Source organism: Hypanus sabinus, chromosome 9 (assembly GCF_030144855.1).
Source record: "Hypanus sabinus isolate sHypSab1 chromosome 9, sHypSab1.hap1, whole genome shotgun sequence".
NCBI classification, from domain to species: domain Eukaryota; kingdom Metazoa; phylum Chordata; class Chondrichthyes; order Myliobatiformes; family Dasyatidae; genus Hypanus; species Hypanus sabinus.
Window position 1 is genome coordinate 156770707 of NC_082714.1, and position 23293 is coordinate 156793999.

Sequence of the window (23293 nt, forward strand, 5' to 3'; positions counted from 1 at the left end):
GCTCTCAGCCTTCTGTATGAGGAGCATGGCATCGGCTGCGTAACAAAAGACAGCTGACAGATCACACGGCAGGAGAGGCGGGGGGAGGAGAGAAAGAACGAGAGAGAGAGAGAGAGAGAGACAGAGACTTAGCAAGAGACAGAGAGAAAGATGCACATACAAAGAATTCAAGAGAAAGAGAGAGGAAGTGGGGGAAAGATGGGAAGGAGATAGAAGGAGGGTGAGGAGAAAGAGAGTGAAAGATGGGGTTGAGAAAGAATGAACATGCGCAGGTGACACAAGGGGGAGGGCGAAGGAGGGGGGCAGGGAGAAGTGGGTGGGGGGAGAGACAGAGAAGGAGGAGGAAAACTCAGCCAGCAGCTTCTAACCACTCCGTAAAACGAGCAAAGAAATCAGGACAACAAACCAGCATTTATAAAGGAGGTCTTCGTGAGTTCTGAACATGGCTAAACACTCCAGAGCCAAGCATTTGATGTTCAGGGTCCATTACTTTGGGAGAAATGCAAGCTGCAGAGTGCATTTCATGTGCTGCATATCTGCTCCACTGCTGCCGGAGAAGGAAAGTTGTCCGGGATGAGGTTGCAGTCCAACAAAGAGGAGATAGACAGAACGGTCTCCTATCCTGGGCAGGTTAGAGGGGGAAGAAGGATCCTTGGTAAAAGGTAACATTCTGGTAGGGGCTGATGGTATGGGATGGGAGCCCTGGACAGAATGGGACACAGGCTCAAAATGAAGGGCAACACACACAAAATGCTGGGGGAACTCAGCAGGTCAGGCAGCATAAACAGTCGACGTTTCGGGCCAAGACCCTTCTTCAAGACTGAAAAGTGTGTCTAAAAAAGGTGGGAGTAGGGGAAGGAGGATGAGCTGGAAGGAGATAGGTGAAACCAGGTGGGCAGGAAAGGTAAAGGCTGGAGAAGGGGAATCTGATAGGAGATAAGAGTGGTCCATAGGAGAAAGGGAAGGAGGAGGGGATCCAGGGAGAAGTGACAGGCAGATAAATAACGGTAAAAGGCCAGAGTGGGGAATAAAAGAAGGCGGGGGGGGGGAAGGATTTATTTTACCAAAAGGATTAATTGATGTTCATACCATCATGTTGGAGGCTACCCAGACAGAATATAAGATATATAAGATGTTGTTCCTCCACCCTGAGGGTGGCCTCATCTTGGCTCAAGAGGAGGCCATGGACCAACATGTCGGAACAATTACCCCGACAGAACAGGAATAGGAATTGGAATTAAAGTGTCTGGATGCCAGGTCATTCTGCTTTGGGTGGATGGAGCAGAGGTGCTCGATGAAGCAGTCAGGATGAAGGGAGGGGGAGTTAGAACGGAAACCAGGAGACATTATCATACCTAGGAAGGCAGAGTAGTGTAGCTGTTAACCTAAAGTTATCACAGCACCATCGACCCAGGTTCAACTCCCAGTGCTGTTTGCAAAGACTCTGCACATTCTCCCTTTGGCCATGTGGGTTTCCTCTGGGCGTTCCAATTTTCTCCCACATCCTAAACACATGTGGTTAATTTGGCCACCATAAATAATCCCTGTTGTGTAAGGGCGAAGTGGGATGTGGGTGAGAGTTGGAGAGAATTAACGCCACAAACATACCTGCTTCCATCGATAAGGTGGAAGTCAAATGCAATGTTAGCACTCACTTCAAGAGAACTGGAATTTAAAAGCAAGGATGTAATGCTGCTTAATAAGGCACTGGTCAGTCTGTACTTGAAGTACTGGGAGCAGTTTTGTGCCCCTTATCTAAAAATATGTGATGGCAGTACAGAGGTTCCCAAGGAGGTTCACGCGAATCATCCTGGGAATGAACAGGTTAACAATAAACGGTGTGATTGAAAGTTTGACAGGGTTTGATAAACTTGCTGGAGTTTAGAAGAATGAGGGGGAACCCCACTAAAACCTAAGTGGGGGAGTCTAGGATCAGTGGGCATGTCCTCAGAATAGAAAGACATCCAGTTTTAACAGAGCCAACAAGGAATTTCTTTAGCCAGGGGGTGGTGAATCTATGGAATCCATTGCACAGACAGCTGAAGAGGCCAAGTCATTGGCATATTTAAATCCCAGGTTGATAGATGCTTGATTGGGTGTCTAAGATTACAGCGAGAAGGCAGGAGAATCGGGTTGAGAGGGATAATAAATTAGCCATGATGGAATGTCAGTGCAGACTCAATGGGCTGAATGGCCTAATTCTTATGGGCTTATACTTCTGACAGCCTGTTCCAGGCACCCACCACTGTCTGTGTAAAAAAAAACTTGCCCTGGACACCTTCTTTAAACTTTCCCCCTCTCACATTAAATGCATGTCCTCTACTATTTGACACTTCTACCCTGGGAAAGATTCTGACCGTCCACCCTATCTAGACCTCTAAAGATTTTATAAACTTCTGTCAGGTCTCTGCTCAGCCTGCATCGCTCGAGAGAAAACAACCCAAGTTTGTTTAACCTCTCTTTATCGCCTTCCATACCCCTTCCTTAGAGCTGAACACTCACTGAGATTTGGGTCAAGTTGAGCATGCTGCAAGGATCAGTGCCTTCTGTAGGACACACACTTCCCAGTGGTTCGAACCCTGCTGTGGACAAACTGGCTGCAGCGTTGCCCACACTTCCACAAATACTTAATGTTCTGGGACGTGGACTACCGTAGCAAGGCCAGCATTTACTGTCCTTGAGCTGAGTGGCTTGTTAGGACACTCAAGCTTTAGAGAGGGTGCAGAGGAGATATACCCAGATGAATCAGAATCAGGTTTGATATCACGGGCATATGCCGTAAAATCTGTTAACTTTGTGGTGGCAGTGCCAAACAATGCATAGTAATAGGAAAAAAATCTGTACATCACAGTAAGTATGTGTAGTAAATAGTTACATTAAATAAGTAGTGCAAAAATAGAAATCTAAAAATAGTGAGCTAGTGGTGTTGGACCACGATAATGAAAAGCATGGGCAATTCATGGGTTCAATGTCCATTTAGAAATAGGATGGCAGAGGGGAAGGAGCTGTTCCTGAATTGTTGAGTGTGTGTCTTCAGGCTCCGGTACCTCCTTCCTGAGGGCATGTCCTGGGTGATGGGCAACCATAGTGATGGATGCTGCCTGAATTCAAGAGTATGTCTTATGAGGAAAAAGGTTGATGAGCTAGGAGTTTTTCAAAGACGTGACAGAGGCATGTAAGATGTTAAGAGGCACAGCGATAGACAATACCAAACTATATCCTTTTAAGGTGAGTGGAAAAAAGTTTACGAGAGAAGTCAGAGGGATTTTCTTTTCACACAGAGTGGAAGTGCTGGATGTGCTGGTAGAGGCTAATACATTAAGGATATTTAAGGAAATTCGCTTTGTCACATGTACTTTGAAATGCACAGTGAAACGTGTCATTACTGTCAATGACCAGCACGGCCCGAGAATTCCCAGAGGGCCGTCTGTAAGCCTCACCACACTTCTGGTGCCGACATGGCCTGCCCACGACTTACTAACGCCAACTGGAGTCTCTTTGGAACGTGGGAGGAAACTGGAGCACCTGGAGGAAATCCACGCAGTCGCAGGGAGAACGTTAAAAGCTCCTGCCAGACAGTGGCAAGAACTCTGATTGGTGATCACAGGTGTCATGGTGTCCTTATCTGAGAAACTCTTAAACAGGCACGTGGAGGAAATAAAAACGGAGGCTGTGTGGGAGGGAAGGGTTAGATTGATTTTAGGTCAGCACAACGTTGTGGGCTAAGGGGTCCGTACTGCACTGCTCTGATGTTCTGAGATTTTAACCTCATTAGCAGGTCCGCAGTCACGTACAGGCCAGACTGGCACAGGGAGTGAGGATGACAGATTTTCTCCTCTCAAAGCCACTGGTACACCAGATTGTTTTTACAAAAAGCTGGTGGACACTGTAATCATCCTTACTAATGACTAGTTTCTTTTTACTTAAACTCCACGTTATTAATTGAATTTAATTTACACAGCTGCTCTAAGTTGAGATATGGACTTGTTTAATCCAGGCCTCGAGGTTATTAATCCAATAATTTAACCATTAAGCCACCATTAGCCATGAGGTACCGTGGGATGTAGAAAAGTCATCTAGTCTGCTTCTAAAAATACAATCATTCTTTAAGGCAGCCTTCGACATGCTGAAATGTTCCAAGAGATTTCACAGGAGTGCGATCAGAATACTAAAGACATTAAGCAGATGACCAAATGCTCAGGCGAAGTAATAAAAAACAAAATTAGCAAGTCAGGCAGCAACTATGGAAAGTGAAACAGAATTAAACATTTGTGCTGAAGGCCCGGCGACAGAACTTCATTTCATTTTTTAAAACTGCTTAGCCAAGTAGGCGGGCTGCAGGGTGCAGGTTAAGAGGGAAGATTGTCCTGAGCAAGGGTCTCAGTTAGTTACATCAACATCTGACGTGGGGTTGCCAGGGTGGTGGGGGGGGCTAATGCACAGGATCGAAGTAAGCTGCACAGAGTTGTGAGCTCAGTCAGCTCCACCGCGGGCACCCGCGTCTGTCGTGTCCTGGACCTCTTCAAGGAGCGATGCCTATAAAAGGTGGGGTCCAACATGAAGGACCACCATCACCCAGGTCATGCCTGGTTCTCACTGGGAGAACCATCAGGGAGGAGGTACAGGAGCCTGAAGACACATACTCAAAGATTCAGGAACAGCTTCTTCCCCTCTGCCATCAGGGAGGAGGTACAGGAGCCTGAAGACACACACTCAATGACTCAGGAACAGCTTTTCCCCTCTGCCATCAGGGAGGAGATACAGGAGCCTGAAGACACACACTCAATGACTCAGGAACAGCTTTTCCCCTCTGCCATCAGGGAGGAGGTACAGGAGCCTGAAGACACACACTCAATGACTCAGGAACAGCTTTTCCCCTCTGCCATCAGGGAGGAGGTACAGGAGCCTGAAGACACACACTCAATGACTCAGGAACAGCTTTTCCCCTCTGCCATCAGGGAGGAGGTACAGGAGCCTGAAGACACACACTCAATGACTCAGGAACAGCTTTTCCCCTCTGCCATCAGGGAGGAGGTACAGGAGCCTGAAGACACACACTCAATGACTCAGGAACAGCTTTTCCCCTCTGCCATCAGGGAGGAGGTACAGGAGCCTGAAGACACACACTCAATGACTCAGGAACAGCTTTTCCCCTCTGCCATCTGATTTCTAAATGGATATTGAACCCATGAACACTACCTCACTACTTTTTTATTTCCTATTTGTTTTGCACTGCATATTTAACTTATACGAATACACACATTGTAACTCAGTTTTTTTTCCTCCATTATCAGGTACAGTATTGCCCTGTGCTGCTGCCACAGAGTTAGCAAATTTCATGATATGTGCCAGTGATATTAAACCTGATTCTTATTTTTAATCCCTCCATAGATGCTGTCTAATCTACCGAGTTCTTCAAGCATCTTGTGTGTGTTGCTCATGAGTTCCAACATCTGCAGAATCTCTAGTATCTCTAAAGGAAGAGGTTTATGTGAAAGATACAGTGCTAATCTAAGTAAATGGGATTAATGTAGGTGGGTTGGTGGTGGTGTGGAGATGCGTCTCTACCAGAGGAAGAGTAACGCTTTCCTTCCCTCCGCTAGCCTGCAGGTCACCCTTGGGTGAGGTGTAGCACCTGCTTAGCTCCTGATCAGGGTCACATGAAGCCATGGGAGCAGGTGGTGGACGGTCATATGAGCAGCCAGTGCAGATCACAAGTCCTGGTTATGTGACCACTGACACCAGGAGGACAATCTCTGAAGAGTATTGATAATGGCTAGGGTCACCTGTCTTGTAAAGACACTGCCCAGGAGAAGGCAATGGCAAACCACTTCTGCAGAAAAATTTGCCAATAAGGATTATGGTCAAGACCATGATCACCTACATCATATCAATGGCACAAGATGATGATGTTGTAGATGGGTGGAAAGGTTGGGCAAAGGGCCTATATCTGTCTTGTACCATGCCATGAATTGAAAACTCCAGAGATCTGAGCAATTCAAGGCATGGACAACAACGCTGGGGTAGAAAGGAAGTGCAAGACTCAAGGACCGCATGTGAAATCGTAATTACCCTTGTCAAGTGCCAATGGACTCTGGTACCTGGACAACCATTTCTACACATGGCTACAACACCAATCACAATCGGTTAATTATTGTCACATGTACTGAGATACAGTGAAAAGTATTTTTTCCCCACTGTATGCCATCCAGAACAGATCATTTCATGCACATCGAGGTAATACAAAAGGAGAAAAAATGTAGAATGGAGTGTTATAGTTAAAGAGAAAGTGCAATTTAGGTAAGCAGTAAGGTCAGAAAGCCAGAGAATCGTAAACACAGGAAATTTTACAGGTGTTCCATCATAAAGTGTTGGAGGAACTCAGCAAACCAGGCAGTGTCTAAATAGGATAATACTGCTAATCTTTGTCAAACAAGAGGTCCATTCAACAATGGCGTAGATGTCCTTGAGCCTGCTGGTACATGTTCTCAAGCATTTCTGTCTTCTGCCCAGAAGAAGAGAGAATGTTCGGAACGAGAAGGGTCTTACGTTGGCTGCTTTCCCGAAATAGGTTCAAGGTACTGTATATTTATTATCAAAGTACATACGCAATATACAACTCTGAGATTTGTCTTCTCCAGACAGCCACAAAGCCAATGCAAAGAAAAATATCAAACCCTCCCATGCACAAAAAAAAACTTGCGCAAACAGTAGCAAGAACATCAGCCCCCCCCCCCCCACCATGCGCAAAAAAACAAATCAGTGATAGTGGGAAGTGTGGTCAGAGTTTTAATAGAGACATGGCTGGATTTTCATGATAGTCCAGGCTTAGTTACACAACTCTGCAATTCCTTGTGGTTTTGGGCACAGCATCTGCTATACCAGTCTGCAGTGCTTCCAGGCAGGATGCGTTCTACGGGGGGGATGCAGTGGGACCGTTACTAGAGCTGCTGCTTCGCGGCCCCAATGGGTTCAATCCTGGCCTCGCTCACTGTCTGGGTGGTGTTTGCATGCTCTCCCTGTGACTACATAGGTTTCACCCTTCATTCCAGGACGTGGCTATCCGAGGGAGAATTGCCCACCCTAGAGCGTTGGTAGGTAAGTGAGGCGCGCAGGTGGATGGGTGCGGCCAGCCACAGAACACAGGTGGGTGGGGGGCACAGCCGAAGAGAATATGGGGACTGTCAGATTAGTGTAACTGGGTGGTGGTCTCAGTTGGGCCTGCGTCCCTCCTGGATTCCAAAGACTAACAAAGGTCTACGACTGTATGGTGGAGAGCAGTCTGACTGGATGCATCACTGCCTGATGTGGAGGCTGCAGAGTACAAGACGACGAGAGGCTGCGGAGGGTTACAGACTCAGCCAGCTCCATCACAGGGACAAGCCTCCACACCACCAAGGCCACCTTCAGCAGAGAGAGCTTTACGAAAGCGGAGTCCATCATTAAGGAGCCCATCACCCAGAACGTGACCCCTTCTCCTTACCACCAGCATGAAGGAGGAACAAGAGCCTGAAGACACACACATAAAGTTTTCGGAATAACTTATTGATCTCCACCATCGGATTTCTGAACAGTCCATGAACCCATTAATTCTGTTCCTTCCTTTGCTTAATTTAGTCATTTTTCTTTTATCTTATAGGAATTTTTAATGTTTTGAACTGCTGCCATAAAACAACAAATTTCATGTCATACTGCAAGTCAGCGATAATAAACCTGATTCTGATGCTGGATCTCTCTGTAAGTCTAAATGGGGAGAAGGCAACCTGCTGCATCTCCTTCACACCCCCTTTCTAAGATATTAACAACTTTGGGAATAAGAAGAGTCCAGCAACAGGAACAAAAAAAAACAACCGGGTAATCTGTCTTTTCTGTGGTTGATTGGTTTAGACAGTGTGCAAGACAGTGAGAAGAGGAACTGCCCTGCTCCACTTCAAGTAACGCCAGGTTCCCCTCGGCGGTCCAGGAGCTTCATCTGGGTGCTGGAAATGCGGCCACTTGAAAGGGTGGGTAAAAGCCCATCATGCCTGCTGAGATGCACAAACTGAAGTCACGGCCTAGAAGAACCCAAAGAGCCAGATTTGCTTCCCCCACCTTCCTGAAAGTTCAAGTCCATGGAGCCCTGGGGCCTGGGGCTGCCTGGATAGTGAGAGCATGTGTCAACAGCCGCAAGCTCACCGCCACCAACAGGGTCTGTGATCGGAGCAGCTCTCTCTCCAGGACACATGAACCAGCATGGATAACTTCACCCACCACAACTCCCAACTGATCCCACTTTCAAGAACTCTTTACGGCTCATATTCTCAGTATTACCCCTACTATTACACAGGAGGTACCGTAGCATTAGGACAAGGGCTGTTGGGATGGGAAACAACTTCTTCCCCCGGGCCATGAGACTACTGAACTCCCGGCCACCACCCAGGTGTATGAAGCAACTGTAAGGTCATACTGTTTACTTTGTAACTTGTGTCATAAATGCACCTTATGCTAAACGTCAGTATTCTGGAATATATTTTTATGGCAATATTATATGTGTTGTGTGTGAGCTGTATGTACAGTGTTGTGCACCTTGGTCTGGATCAAAATCATTTCACTTGCTGGTTTACATCTATAGAGTTGAATGACAATAAACTTGAACTTGATTGTTTTTGTTTTATTTGCACATTTTGGCTTCTTTTGCACTTTGGTTGTTTTTCAGCCTTTGCTTGTGTATGGCTTATCACAGATTCTATTGTCCTTCTTTATTTTTCCTGTACATGCCTGCAAGAAAATGAATCTCAAGGTTGTACATGGTAACATCTGCATATTTTGATAATAGATTTACTTTGAGCACACCAGCCCCAATTTTGCCACCCAACTTCAGTTCTGTCCTTGTCCTGCATCATCAGCAAGGACCCCCCCCCCCCCACAACCATCCAGGTCATGCTCTCTTCTCGCTGCTACCGTGGGCAGGAGATAAAGGAGCCTCGGTTCTCACATCACCAGGTTTTGTAACAGTTATTATCATTAGGCTCTTGAATGGGATAACATCACTCATCTCAACACTGAACTGATTCCATAACCCACGATCTCATTTTCAAAGGACTCTTTACCACTCATGGTCTCAATACTATTTTTGTTTGCAGTTTGTCTTCTTTTGCACATTGATTGTTTGTTTTGTTTGTGTATGGCTTTTTGTAGATTTTATTGTATTTCTTTAATTTTCCTACTAATGCCTGCAAGGAACAAATCTCAAGATAGACTGTGGTAACATAAATGTACCTTGATAATAAGTTTACTTTGAACTTTGCACACACCCACCCCCGATATTGCCTTCCAACCTCAGTTCTGTCCTTGAAAATCCCCACCCACTGGCACTGAGGAACAGCACCAGTTCTCACCCACGTTCTCTCAAGCAGGTAACACAAGGTAATTAATTACCAGCTCACAATCTACAGGACCCTGCCTTGCTCAAACCAGCCAGCTACCTCCTCTTCACGACCACATCGAAAGGACCATCACTGGCCGAGATATGCCTAGGTCAAGGGTCGGCAACCCGCGGCTCTTTCAGCTCTGTGCTGCGGCTCCCCGTGGTTTGTTAGTTTTTGAAATGTAATTCGAAATTTGAAGATTATGGTGATCTTGTACAATCTAAAAACGTTGTGGAGACCCCATTTCCTGGCACATCCGAACCAGCTCACAATTAGCCACCATTCCGGCTAAGGGAGATAGCCTACGGGGGTTTGTGAGTACGTGTCTTTTGGAGCATCCGCGCCCATGGGGACGGTTTGAGGGAGGCTTTAAAGCAAGGCTGTTTAGTTCGAATAAAGTTACCTTTGACTGCAGTGTCTTTATTTTAGCGCTGCGTGTAGCGCTACACCGCTACAACGTGTTTTTTATCGCTATTAATATACATCACCACTGCCAATGCCTGACACCCGCCAGTGCGCGCTTTCTTTTAATTCTTCGATCCAAGGTAGGCTACCTATGGAGTAACCTTCAACCCAATGTCTTTTTTTCGGAGTTCAAAATGTTTTTGTTGCATGCAGAGAAATGTAATTTCGTTTTCTCTGCAGGAGTTCATCAATTTCATAAATGCAACACATTATAGTTTGTTTATACATGGCATAAAGGCAAAAAAAAACCGTTGTATGCAGTGTTATTTCATTTTAAATGTCAAACGGGTTTTGGGGCTCCCAGTGTTTTCTTTTCTGTGGGAAATGGGTCCATATTGGCTCTTTCAGTGGTAAACATTGCCAACCCCTGGCCTAGGTCATGAAACCCACTAAGTAACCCAATCTCATTTCCTTGTCTGCTTACATTGGCAGTTCAACTTGGTCTTTGACACATCTACCAATAGAGGTTGTATATGAAGGGCCCAAAGCTTTGTTGAGAATCCCTATCACCCGACCCACAATCTCTCTGACCCACTACCATCAGGGGGCAGGTACAGGAGCATCAGGACTAGGGCTGCCAGACTGGGTAACACTTCTTCCCCCAGGCTGTGAGACTAATGGGAAGAAGCTGTCATCAGCGAGGTCTCTTCTCAAGGACAACAAGCTGTTTACTGTTTACCTGTGCTGCACACTACGTGCACGTTGAATTATATTCTAATAACTTACTTGTGGTAATATTTTGTTTGGCATGCTGTATGTGATGTGTGTTTTGTAGGTGCACTGTGGCCTGGAAACGTTTCACTTGGTTGGTTATATATATATACACACAGATGACAGTAAAACAGAACTTGAACTTATTGCAACAATGGTATAAATCTCCACAGAGCAAAAATGCTTCAGGAAAGCCCCTGCCGACTGCTGGCAGCCAAGGTCGCTGTTGCAGTTTAGGGCAGTGACTGTGGACCCAATGATCTAAAAGAGCACTTCTCTGCCACAGATTTTCACCAGCGCACCTTGCACTCTAACAGGAGCTCACTGGTGTGCACAGCCAGGATAAAATACAGGAGCTACACGGCTGTGGAAAGTGGAGGGTGGACAAATCCTGTAAGACATCATGCACTAGTGTAAAATGCAGCAACTGGAATTTCTAGCAGGGCACACTCACACGCTCTAAACCTCACACAAAACATACACATCACATGCAGAGACACACACACACGTGCAAACACACACATGCGTGCAAACACACACATGCATGCAAGCACACATGTACACAGGCACATGCGTTATCACACACACTCAACTGTGTACACGCCACAGGCACACATACAAAACACAGACACACCTCCAAACAAATTCACGTATTATACACATGTGCAAATGTAGTATTGCACACACACACACACACGTGCAAATGTAGTATCACACACACGTGCAAATGTAATATTGCATGCACACGTGTAAATGTAGTATCACACACGTGCAAATGTAATTTTGCACGCGCACACACACACATGTAAGAGTAGTATTGCACACACAGATCTTGGCACAGGACTTGTCACTACAGCAGCTGAGGAGGGATGAACAGCATTCTCGACATCACCACCAGTCCAGACAAGCAATAAGTAACTCAGAGCTGATGACAGCAAGGCCAAATCAATGGAAGGATTTAAAGAAGAGGTAGACAATTTTTTTAGGAGATCAGGGAACTGGGGACCGTGTGGAACTGTTACTGAGGAGCTGAAGCCTGGGGAAGGTCCGCCACGATCATGCTGCAGGGAGCGGCAGAATTCTGCTCCGAGCTTCCAGCATCCTCGTGCCCAGGGGCGGTAAATCAAGAGCTTTCTGAGCATAAACAAGATCGTAAAAGCAGTGCTGAGTTTCAAGAGTACAAGTCCAGAAACCACTTAAACCCAACAATCGGTATTAAAAGCATTCGAAAATGTTGGCTTTGTCTCAAGGGGTTGGATTACAAAGGCAGGCAATGCAGGACTTGTGCAAGGTCTTGCAACAGCCCCTCTGCAGGCTGCACCCAGTTCTGCCCACTGCACCAGAGGAAGGTGGTGGGCACCCCACAAACAGCAAAGCAGTGCAGCCACAGAGAGAGTTAGACGGTCACGACTGCAAAGATGTCCCTCAGTACGGTGGGTGACCTGTTCCAGCTGTTTAAACCATTAGTAGCAGACGGAGAAACAATTTCCTCAAGAACGAGGGGGTATAACCTTAACAACAGCGGGAGGGAATGGGAATCATTTTCCCACACAAAGGGGAACAGAAATCTAAAATTCTCTGCCTCCAGACATGGGAAGCAGAGGCCAACTGAGACAGCCAACGTTAAGACAGATACGTCTTCTGTCAGTTATGTGGCAGGGACCAAAGGCAAGGAAATGGATTCTGATGCAGATCAGTTGCTTTATGACTGACCTTGTACGCAACAGAAACTGTACCAGTGGTGGATGTGAACTATCGTCGTCACACCAGTGGTGACCTCCCTCAAAAGTCATCAGCTGTCTGCCCATGCCTCAAAGCAACAGCCCTTCCCTCCTCCTCACTTCCTGGATCATTGTATCAAGCCTCAAGGACCAACCCAGAACCACCCTGTCCAACCACACCTCCTCGCCATCACAAAGCCCCCTAGCATCCTGCTCCCTAACACTGCCCATCTCCGTCACAAGAAGTCCTTGCCTAGTTTATGGATTCCAACTGCTCACTGGAAAACTAGAACATAAGAACATTACAGCACAGTACAGACCCTTCAGTGCCAACCTTTTAGCCTACTCTAAGATTAATCTAACCCTTGCCTCCTACATAGCCCTCCATTTTTCTATCATCCAAGTGCCTATCTAAGAGACTCTTAAATGTCCCGAACGTATCGGCTCCACCACCACCCCTTGCAGTACGTTCCAGACACTCACCCCTCTCTCCATGTAAAAATCCTACCCCTGACATCCCTCCTATACTTTCCACCAACGTCCTTACCCCAATTTTGTTTCACAGAGCTGCAGCGATACCTTGCAACTGTCACACAACTCAGTTCCCCAACTAATGAAGGGCAACATTCCATACGCCTTCTTAATAACCCTAGCAACTCACACGGTAACTTTGAGGGAATTCATGGTTCCTCCTGTTCCTCCAAGCTGCTAACACTCCTGCAATGAACCTTGTCCTCTGTCTTCAAGTTTGACCTTCCAAACTCTAAGCAGACACTCCAGAAAAGCATAGAGAGAGGGCTGGAGCAACGCAGTTATTACCCTTCAAACATCATGCTCCAGAACTGGCATGGATAACTCCATTCACCCCAACAATGATCTGATTCTACGCTCAACAACTCATGTTCTCAGTATTAATTTTTATATTTACACGATTTGTCTTCTTCAAACAATGTTGGTTTGTCAGTCTTTATTTTCATAAATTCTATTTTATATCTTTATTTCTCTGTAAATGGCTGCAGGAAAATGAATCTCAAACTAACACAGTGGATTCCAGTTAATTGAGCCATTGGTTAATCAGGGTGACAACTGCTTATTTGGGACAAATCTTAAAGAATTAAAACTAACAGAGGAACTACCTGGGATTCCCTTCATTTACTTGGGACGCTACGCTGCTTAATTGGGAAAGGAAGCTGTTGCCAAAAGGCCTCTCAAGAGTGGTGCTTGGAGTGAACAGTTTTTAAATAGCTGAAGCTGCGTGTGTTTGAGTTCAAACAACACAGATTTCAGTCACTAAGAGTTGGTGAGAAATGAGCAGGAAAACAAGTCAGAACTGTTTTGCCCACTGCAGTTTCAAGCATTCAGGCCTGGGGTTGCCAAAAAAGGCCGGGAGTGAAAATGGAACTTCAACAAGTTAGAAACTATGAAGAATTTGAAGGTATCAACAATCATTTTCAATGTTACAGTAAAAACCAGGATTTGGAGGATACAATTTTCAAAAACATCGAATGAAGGCAGTCCATTATCTGCACAGGCATCTGCACTGATTTTGTTCATTTACAATCAATCAAAAGAACATGGCAGGGTACACAGGTTTAATTCCTCCATCAACAACTATTAGGAACTAATAGTTTTATAGTAGTGTATTTAACATTGGCAGTGTTCTAATTTGTTCTGTATTTCACTCGAATATACAATTTGTAACTCAGTTAAACTGTAGTTTTTTTATATATATATATATCTTTTTAACTATTTACATGAAACTTTGCAAATTGGGCAGATGCTTAACTGGACCAAAATGTACAAGTTCTGATGTGTCCCAATTAAGTGGAATTCACTGTACTGTTAATGATAATAAATTTTAATAATGAATTTTACTTTGACTTTGAGTTTATTCAAGCTGCCGTACAAACACAAATTCTTCCCCCACTTGCTCCAATATCATTCTAGTTAGGCTCCCGCACCCCAAAATTACTCCATTGCCTTACGTCAGACACAAAATGCTGGAGGAACTCAGCAGGCCAGGCAGCATCTATGGAAAAGAGTACAGTCGACATTTCAAGCTGAAACCCTTCATCAGGTCTGTTGATGCCTCACCCTATTTTAGCTCTGTAGATGGGCTTCCCAACCTTTTTAATGTCATGGACCCCTACCATTAGCCAAGACACCCTTGGACACCAGGTTGGGAACACCTGCAACACACATACAAAATGCTGGAGGAACTCAGCAGGTCAGGCAGCATCTATGGAAAGGAACAGAGCTTTTCTAAATCTGAGACCCTTCATCAGGATTGGAAAGGAAGGCGGAAGAAGCCAGTAAAAGTAGATGGGGTAAAGGAAAGGAGTACAAGCTGGCGTGTAACAGGTTAAACCAGATGAGGGAAAAACCAGATGGGTGTTTGGGGGGGGGGGGGCTGAAGAAAGAAGCTGGGAGGGTGTAGGTGGAAGAGGTAAAGGCCAGGAGAAGAAGGAATCTGATAAGAGAGGAGAGTGGACCATGGGAGATAGGGAAGGCGGAGGGGAATGAGAGGGAGCTGGTGGGCACGTGAGTGGAAGAGAAGAAGTGAGAGGGGAGCCAGTGTGGGGAATGGAAAAAGAGAGAAGGGGAAGGGGGAGAAATTAATGGAAGTTAAGAGAAATCGATATTCATATCTCGTCAAGACAGAATATGAGGTGTTGCTCCTCCAACCTGAATGTGACCTCATCATGGCAGTAGGGGAGGCCATGGACTGGCGTGTTAGAATGGGAATGGGGAGTGGAATTAAATTAAAATGGTTTGACCACAGGGAAAATCCTGCTTCTCACAGACAGAGCGGAGGTGTTCGGTCCACATTACTATTGATTTTTCTCTGTAACCTCTCACTGCCCTCTACTTATATTCCACACCTGCTACTCTGATGAGTCAGGCCTGCCCGCCCTATCCCCCACTGATCGCTGTCTGTATCTTCAACCGCCCTCACCAGACACCCTGCAACTGTCTCTCTGAATCCCTCCACTTCCTCAAAACACTGAGTTTAACAAAGCCCTTGTTCACGCTTTCTAATCTGGCTTAATGTCTGTTATCCCTGGTACATCTGCGCAATGGCTTTGGGATGTTTTCCTGCAATAAATGTGCCATGAAAATGAAGATGTATAGAAAACGATTGCTGCCTGCGTGACCACATTACCATTGGCTGAGTACTTCACAGTAAAGTTAGAAACGACCCATTTCCTTCACAACACTGTTGTTTCCATATTTTGGTATCTACACAATTACTGAATGTGCATCTCTCGCTTATTCTGATTGCAGTGTTAATGACCCATGTAACGACAACAATAACACCTCAATGTTACTTGTTCACAATACACATACCCTACTGCTATACGTCGAACACACACTCCACAATTATTAACCCTACATTACACTGATGCTCTTCCTGTACAACCCACTCCATCTTCACTGACCATCGTATATTCATTGTCAGGGGTTGTGTATAAACAGCACAAATTGCAGTTATAATCCTGGGGATGAAAGGGTGAACAGAAGTGGAGCGTTTGATGACTCTGTGCCCATCCTCGCAGGTGCTTAGAAGAGACAGAGGGGGGTATCTCATTGAAATCCATCAAATATTGAAAGGGCTAGATAGAGTGGATGTGGAGATGTTTCCCATGGTGGGGGAGTCTAGGACCAGAGGACGCAGACTCAGAATAGAAGGGCATCCCTTTAGAACAGAGATGAGAGGAATTTCTTTATCCAGAGGGCAGTGAATCTGCGGAATTCATCACCACAGGCAACTATGGAGGCCAAGTCTCTGGGTATATTTAAAGAGGCTGATAGGTTCTTGATTAGTAAGGGCATCAAAGGTTATGGGGAGAAGGCAGGGGAATGAGGTTGAGAGGGATAATAAATCAGCCATGATAGAATGGCGGAGAAAATGTGATGGGCCGAATGGCCTAATTCTGCTCCTATGGCGTTTAGTCGTTCAGCCCATATATGGAACAAGTACAGCAAAATGGTTCTCACTAGATACAAGGAAGATTGGAGCTAACTGGGCCTTCAGTTAATTGAGACAATCATTTATTTGGGGCAATTCTTAAGGAATAAAAACTAATTGAGAAAACAGCCAGGATTCCCTTTGCTTATTTGGGAAACTGCCATTTAAATGGGGCAGGAGACTGCTGCCGAATAGTCAGTCACATGCACTCTCTTGGCCACTAGACACTAAGCCACGCTTTGAGCAAACAGTTTTTAAATAAGTTCAGTTGCCTGTGCTTCTGTTCAGAAACTAACAAATTATCTCACTGACGGTTGGTGAGAAATAAGCAATAAAATGATTCAGAAATGTTTTGCTCACTGCAGTTTCAAGCATTCAGATTTGGAGACGCCAGAAGTGGTCAGGATTGAAAATGAAACAATTTTATTATTTCTACTACTTAGGAACAACGAAGAATTTAAAGCTATCGACAATCATCCTGAATGTTACAATGAAAATGAAGATTTGGAGGATGCAATCATTGACAGTCCATTATCTACACTGCACTGATTGTGTTCATTTACAGTCAAAATAATAACTATTAGGAATTGATACACAGTTTTATAGTACAGCAGTAGTATTGTTAGTGTTCTAACGTGATCTGTGCTTCATTTAAATACTTATTTTTATACTCAGTTTGTCTTCTTTATACATTTTAGCTATTTCCATGATGCACCAGCGGCCCAGGGATTGGCACCTACTCAGTATATCACTGCCCAAGCAAGGATGTCAGCAACACTATGACAGGTGTCAATGTCTACCAGGCTGACATCAATCACTTCCTCCATCAGGTCCCAAAACAACATTCCCACAGGTCTCATATCAAATTCAAAGTCAAGTTAATGGTCACATGCACAAGTAGATGTGCATACGGGTGCCCTAAAGAAGCTCTTCACATCGGTGCCTCCTCATTAGCAACATGGTAACTCGCAACCAACAGGAGCCCGTAAGTCTCCAGGGTATCTGGACTGCTCCTGGGTCACAATAATTAACACCTGTGAAGAGCCTCCTGCTTCAACCCCAGAAATCACCCCCAGGGACTGTTCTGATGCAAAAACCGAGGAGATGCAGAAGTTAATTAACCACAGGCACGAGGTATTCTTGAATTGGAAGCTACACAATCTCTCAGGGCACAAGACACAACCCCAAAGGCACCCGGTGCTGGGGGTGTAACACAACAATGTTACTGTGCAAAAGTCTTGGGGGTATATATAGCCAGCACAGTACTTTGACAAAAAGATGCAGAGAGCAAGCTTGTAAATCTGGCAGGATGTTGGGAATGTTGAGGGTGGAGCGCCGCAGGAGGGGTGTCGAACAGGTGACAGAGGTAGAGTGCTGGGGTGGGAGGTGTGGCACGTGTGCTGACACACCCATCTCTAAGACACCAGGCAAGGTCATTTTGATTCTAAACAATTGGCTTATTGTTCATTACAGATTGTCTCTCTGGTGCTTCCCGCTCCCTCTCCTCTCCACAACCAGGGTTCCCCTTTTCCTGCCCCCTTCCCACACTCAGTCCACAATAGAGGCCCATATCAGAATCAGGTTTATCATCCCTCACATATATCACCAAATTTGTTTTTTTTTTGTGGCAATAGTCCAGTGCAATACATAAAATTACCACAATACTGTGCAAAGTCTTAGGCACCCTGGCTATATACACATCCTGAGACTTTTGTACAGTACTGTAAATACAAGTGCAAAGAACACAGAAATTAAAAACACACTGTCCATGATCATTTATGCAAAACCCATACTGAGGGTATCACTGATCATGTATATAATTTACGTGAAAGCATAAGAGACCATAGATGCTGGAATCCAGAGCCACACACCAAACACTGGCAGAACGCGGGTCAGGCGGCAGCTCTGGAGGGCAATGTACAACCCACGTTTTGAGTTGGGACCTCGCAACAGATGACCAGTCTCAACCCATAAAGCTGTCATTTCCCCTCTATTGACACTGCTTAACCTGCTGAGGTCCCCCAGCACCTTTTGTATGTTATATGCATACCATGCTCCAACTGACTGTGTAAACACACACCTCTTCATCCTCTTTGGGGTTATCCTTTGGGTGCTTCACTAGATGGCCTTACAGTTCTGTTCAAGCCATGGTGGGGTGGGAGATACGTCTCTATCAAAGGAGATTTAAGATACTCCTTCCTTCCACTAGCCTGCAAGCCACTCTTGGGCAAGGTGGAGCCCCAATTACCCCCTAGATCAGGGTCACATGAAGCCATAGAAGCAGCCGACGCAGATCACAAGTCCTGGTTATGCGATCACTGACAACATGCAGACAATCTCTGAAGAGTATTGATAATGACTGAGATCACCCGTCTGGTAAAGACACTGCCCAGAAGGTGGCAATGGAAAACCACTTCAGTAGAAAAATTTGCCCAGAACAATCATGGTCATGGAAGTAGCATTATCACCCACAGCACATAACCAACAAACAATGGAAAGTTGTAGTCTCTCCTGTGCACTTTCAAAGTCAAGTCAAAGTAAACTTATTATCACAGTATGTATATGTCACCATATGCTACCTTGAGTTTCACTTCCTTACAGGCATTCACAGAAAAAATAAGAAACACAATAGAATTTATGAAAAAACTATACATAAACAATTGCCGGCTGGTGGCGTAGTGGCATCGGTGCCAGACTTTGGAGCGGAGGCTCCCGAGTTCAAATCCAGCCGGCTTCTGTGCACGCTTTCCATCCGTGCTGGGTTGAGCGTTGAGCTAGCATCTCAGCCTCGTAAAAATAAGAAAGCCTGCTAAAAAAAACGCTGCCACAACGGTGTCCCGATGACTCCGCTGGGAGTTAAGGGTTTTCTTCTTCTTCATACATAAACAATGATTGATTGTGTAATTAAAATATATATAAATACTAGGAACATGTATCTGAAAGAGAGTGCGAAGGTTGTGGATCAGTTCAGTTTGAGGTGAGTGAAGGAATCCATGCTGGTTCAAGAGGCTGATGGTTGAAGGGCAATGACTGTTCCTGAACCTCATGGTATGGGACCTCGGGCTCCTGTACCTCCTTCCCACAGAATTGTTTTCTCTTAAATTGAGGTGGGAGTTTCCCTGGTGTTTTCTGTGTTGGTGATCAGTTCCTGCCCTTTCTACTCGTGGAACCAATAACGGTAACTTTGCCAGGCCAATTTCACGGGTGTCGAGGACCTATCATGTGGAGTTGGCTCCGAGGGGCACCGAGGTGACACTAGCATTCCAAGCCAGGCTCTCTGTCCACCTCCACTGGTGTGCAAAGCAAAGGATTAGGACGGCAACATCCACCATGCAGGAACTCCATCACCCAGGACACAGCTACCATCAGGGAGGGGGTACAGGAGCATAAAGGCACACACTCAACATCTTATGGACCGCTTCTTCCCCTCTGCCATCAGATTTCTCAATGGACAAAATGAAGCCATGTTTTAAATTTAATTTTTAAATATACTTCCTAATGTAACTTGCAAACATGAGGAAATCTGCAGATGCTGGAAATTCAAGCAACACACACAAAATGCTGGTGGGACGCAGCAGGCCGGGCAGCCTCTTTAGGGAGAAGTACAGTCAATGTTTCGGGCCGAGACCCTTCGTCAGAACTCAGGAGACCAGACGAAGGGTCTCGGCCCAAAACGTTGACTGTACTTCTCCCTATAGATGCTGCCTGGCCTGCTGTGTTCCTAATGTAACTTACAGCTTTTAAAAATTATGTACTGCAATGCACTGGCAGTGATATTCTGATTCTGAGGTTCAAGGGCATTCTCAAAGTCTAGGAATTCAGCCCTGGTCACTGGACACTCACCTACACACTGTGAGTAGTTAACAGTGTTCAGTTAACCCACCAAGCCACAAGTCTTTGGTCCGTAGCAGGAAACCTGAGCACCCGGCAGAACTCACATGGTCATATGGGGGGGGGGGGGGGGAAATACTTGCAAACTCCACATAGACAGCACTGGAGGTCCCTGTGTCAGCAGAGAGCTCGCAATGTTTTCCACATTATCCTCACACATGGACAGGGAGAGGATGCTTCCAATAATCGGGAAGTCTAGGACCAGAGGGCACAGCCTCAGAATACAAGCACGTCCCTTCAAAACAGAGATGAGGAATTTCTTTAGCCAGAGGGTGGTGAATCTGTGGAATTCATTGCCACAGACGGCTGAGGAAGCAAGTCATTGGGTGCATTTAAAGTGGAGGCTGCTAGATTCCTGATTACTTACGAGGTGAAAGGTTATGGGGAGAAGGCAGGAGAGTGGGGTTGAGACCTTTCCTGTGCCCGAAAGGCAGAACAGACTCCACGCTCTGCTCCTGTGTCATATAAATGAAATAATACCACCAACTTGTTGGAATCTACAGCCAATGGGAAAAGAGAACTTCATGTCCAGTTCATCTCCCAGCAGCGCAGGCCAAAAGGAACGCACCATCTCTCCCCGCCCGACCAGTCACCAATCCTTCGCGGTGTCTCCCCGCACCAATAACCGCACAAAGTCTGCGCACAACAGCCGCCCACCCCCAACCGAAACGGAGGCATTAATCCCAAGGGACTACTTTAAGAAAGAGATATTAACACACGAATGGCAATGTATTTATCGTACCTCGCTGAAATTGACCTTGCAAATACATCGCTAACCACACCGATCCTGACCGTGTATACATAACACACAGAACAATGTTACTTTGCATGTCTATATTACACGCATCACTCCGTATGTGTAACATGCTGCTACATTAGCGCAACCATTACTGGACTGGACATAAGATAGCAAGAGGCGAACGTTACAAATTATGATCAAAGATCGACAATACATATAAAAAGTTGTAAGTTTTCAAAATAATTCCAAAAGCAAATTCCAACTTTGCTACTCTTTCTTTATACGTTGTAATAAACGCCAAGCATGTTTTTTGGCAAGGATTCCTCTTCAGATATACACAAGCAGTTACACGCACCGACCTCGCCGCCAGAGTCACTCTTAAAGCGGGACTCCGCACAATACCACCAACACTCCGCGTGTTTCCGAAGTTTCCCTCCACCTCGCTAAAACACGTCTCACGCCAAAGATACTCTCTTTCTCTCGCACCCCCCCCCCCCCCAATCCTTCAGATCGATTGTTTTTAAGGCAACTTTTGATCTTGACCAAAACCTCCGGCTCGGTAGAACTTTTTTTCTCGGGAGGGATGGTGGTCTTTTGCAAAAAAAATACAATGTTGCAACTATCCCCCCCCCCCCCCCACCACCACGACCACCACGATCACCACGAGCTTAACAAAGAATCAACATCGAGACAACACCCACGGGTCTCACTCACTGTGATAAGATCCAGAAATCCCCACCATTTCGCCTTTTGGCGCTGGAAAACTTTCGCGGTGTCCTGGAGTTACGCCGCGCAGTAAGCACTCCACTTTGTCTCTGGATGGGAGTTGTTTTTGGGTGATGACCCCTCTCCCCCCCCCCCCTCTCAAGAGCCCCTCTCCAAGTCTGATCGATTCGCCAGAGCCCGAATGGAAACGAGCATGACCAGGACTTCAAAGGCGCCAACTCAGCCAATGTTTGCAGGCGGCAGCCTCCTCACTTTGCATACCAGTTGGATAAACTACCCGAGCTAGCAGATCGAACAGACGGCTAATTGTACACTCGAACCATCCCCACCCCCTTCGTTCTGTATATCTTCAGGCGATTTCCCACTGCACCTGGGGAGCTGGTTCAAATTTAAATTAGACACTTCTCTTCCCCTGCGCTTCTTCGCAATTTTCGGGAACCGACTCGTACCACGCCAGCCCCTAAAAGCCAAACCAAAAAAAAACTTTTAATTAAAACCAAGCGAGACTCCTCAAACTTTATGGGCGACGTCGTCAACAACAACAACAAGTTGTATTTAGGTAGCTCCAGGTGTTTGGAGCGATATCAAACAACATCGGCCAGGGGTCGGGAGATATTGGTTAAGTGGGTGGGTTTTGAAAGGCGGGAGGGGAGGGGAGGGCTGCAGTGTTCAGACAGGGAACTCCGAAGTACTGTAGCTTGTTTCGCAAGGGAACCCAGCCTGCTGAGGGATGATTGTAGAGAGGATGTTTTCGTTTCTGGAGAAATGTGCACTAGTGGCCACTGTTCGAAAACAAGGGGCCGCCTATTTATAAAAGAACTAGAAGATAGAACATGACAGCACAATGTCGTGTCGATCTTTTAACCCCCTCCAAAAGCAATCCCTCCCTCATAGCCCTCCATAGTTCTATCATCCATGAGCCTATCTAACAGCTTCTTACATGCTCCTAAGGTATCTGCTTCATCACTACCCCTGACAGGGTGTTCTATGCACTCACCACTCTCTGTTAAAAACTTATCTCCGTCACTTCCCCACCCCGCCATTGGCTTAAAATTATGCCATTGCTTTAGCCATTTCGGCTCTGGGGGAGAAAAATATTCGGCTATCCACTCTTGTAAACCTTTATCTAGTCACTGCTCACCCTCCTTTGTTTACGAGAGGCCACAGTTTAAGAATAAGGGGTAGGCCATTTAGAACTGAGATGTGGAGAAACTTTTTCACCCAGACAGTGGTGGATATGTGGAATACTCTGCCCCAGAAGGCAGTGGAGGCCAAGTCTCTGGATGCATTCAAGAGAGAGTTAGATAGCGCTCTTATAGATAGCGGGGTCAAGGGATATGGGGAGAGGGTAGGAACGGGGTACTGATTGTGTATGATCAGCCATGATCACAGTAAATGGTGGTGCTGGCTAGAAGGGCCGAATGGCCTACTCCTGCACCTACTGTCTATTGTCTATTGTTTGAAAGAGAAAAGCACCAGCTCGCTCAACCTTTCCTTGTAAGACTTGCTTTCTAATCCAGACAAAGTACTGGTAAATCTCGTCTGCACCCTCTCTAAAGCTTCCACATCCTTCCTATAATGAGGTGACTAGAACTGAAGATGAGGTGAATTTTTCTCTCTCGGGGGCCAATGAGATTTCCAGCAGCAACTCTACTCCCTTATA

At 45.8% G+C, this 23293-nt stretch overlaps 1 protein-coding gene across 3 annotated transcripts in view; it reads right to left on the reverse strand.

The window, feature by feature from the left end:
* LOC132399944 (protein CBFA2T2-like) overlaps positions 1-21708 on the reverse strand; it is a 199016-nt gene extending 177308 nt beyond the window's left edge. For 2 of the 3 annotated variants that reach the window (XM_059980909.1, XM_059980908.1), the window contains exon 1: positions 21619-21708. In XM_059980909.1, the coding sequence (XP_059836892.1) occupies positions 21619-21646 (28 nt within the window). In that variant the 5' untranslated portion in view covers positions 21647-21708. The remainder of the gene's footprint in view (positions 1-21618) is intronic. The other variant, XM_059980910.1, reaches the window with a different exon arrangement.
* Positions 21709-23293: the final 1585 nt, after the last annotated feature.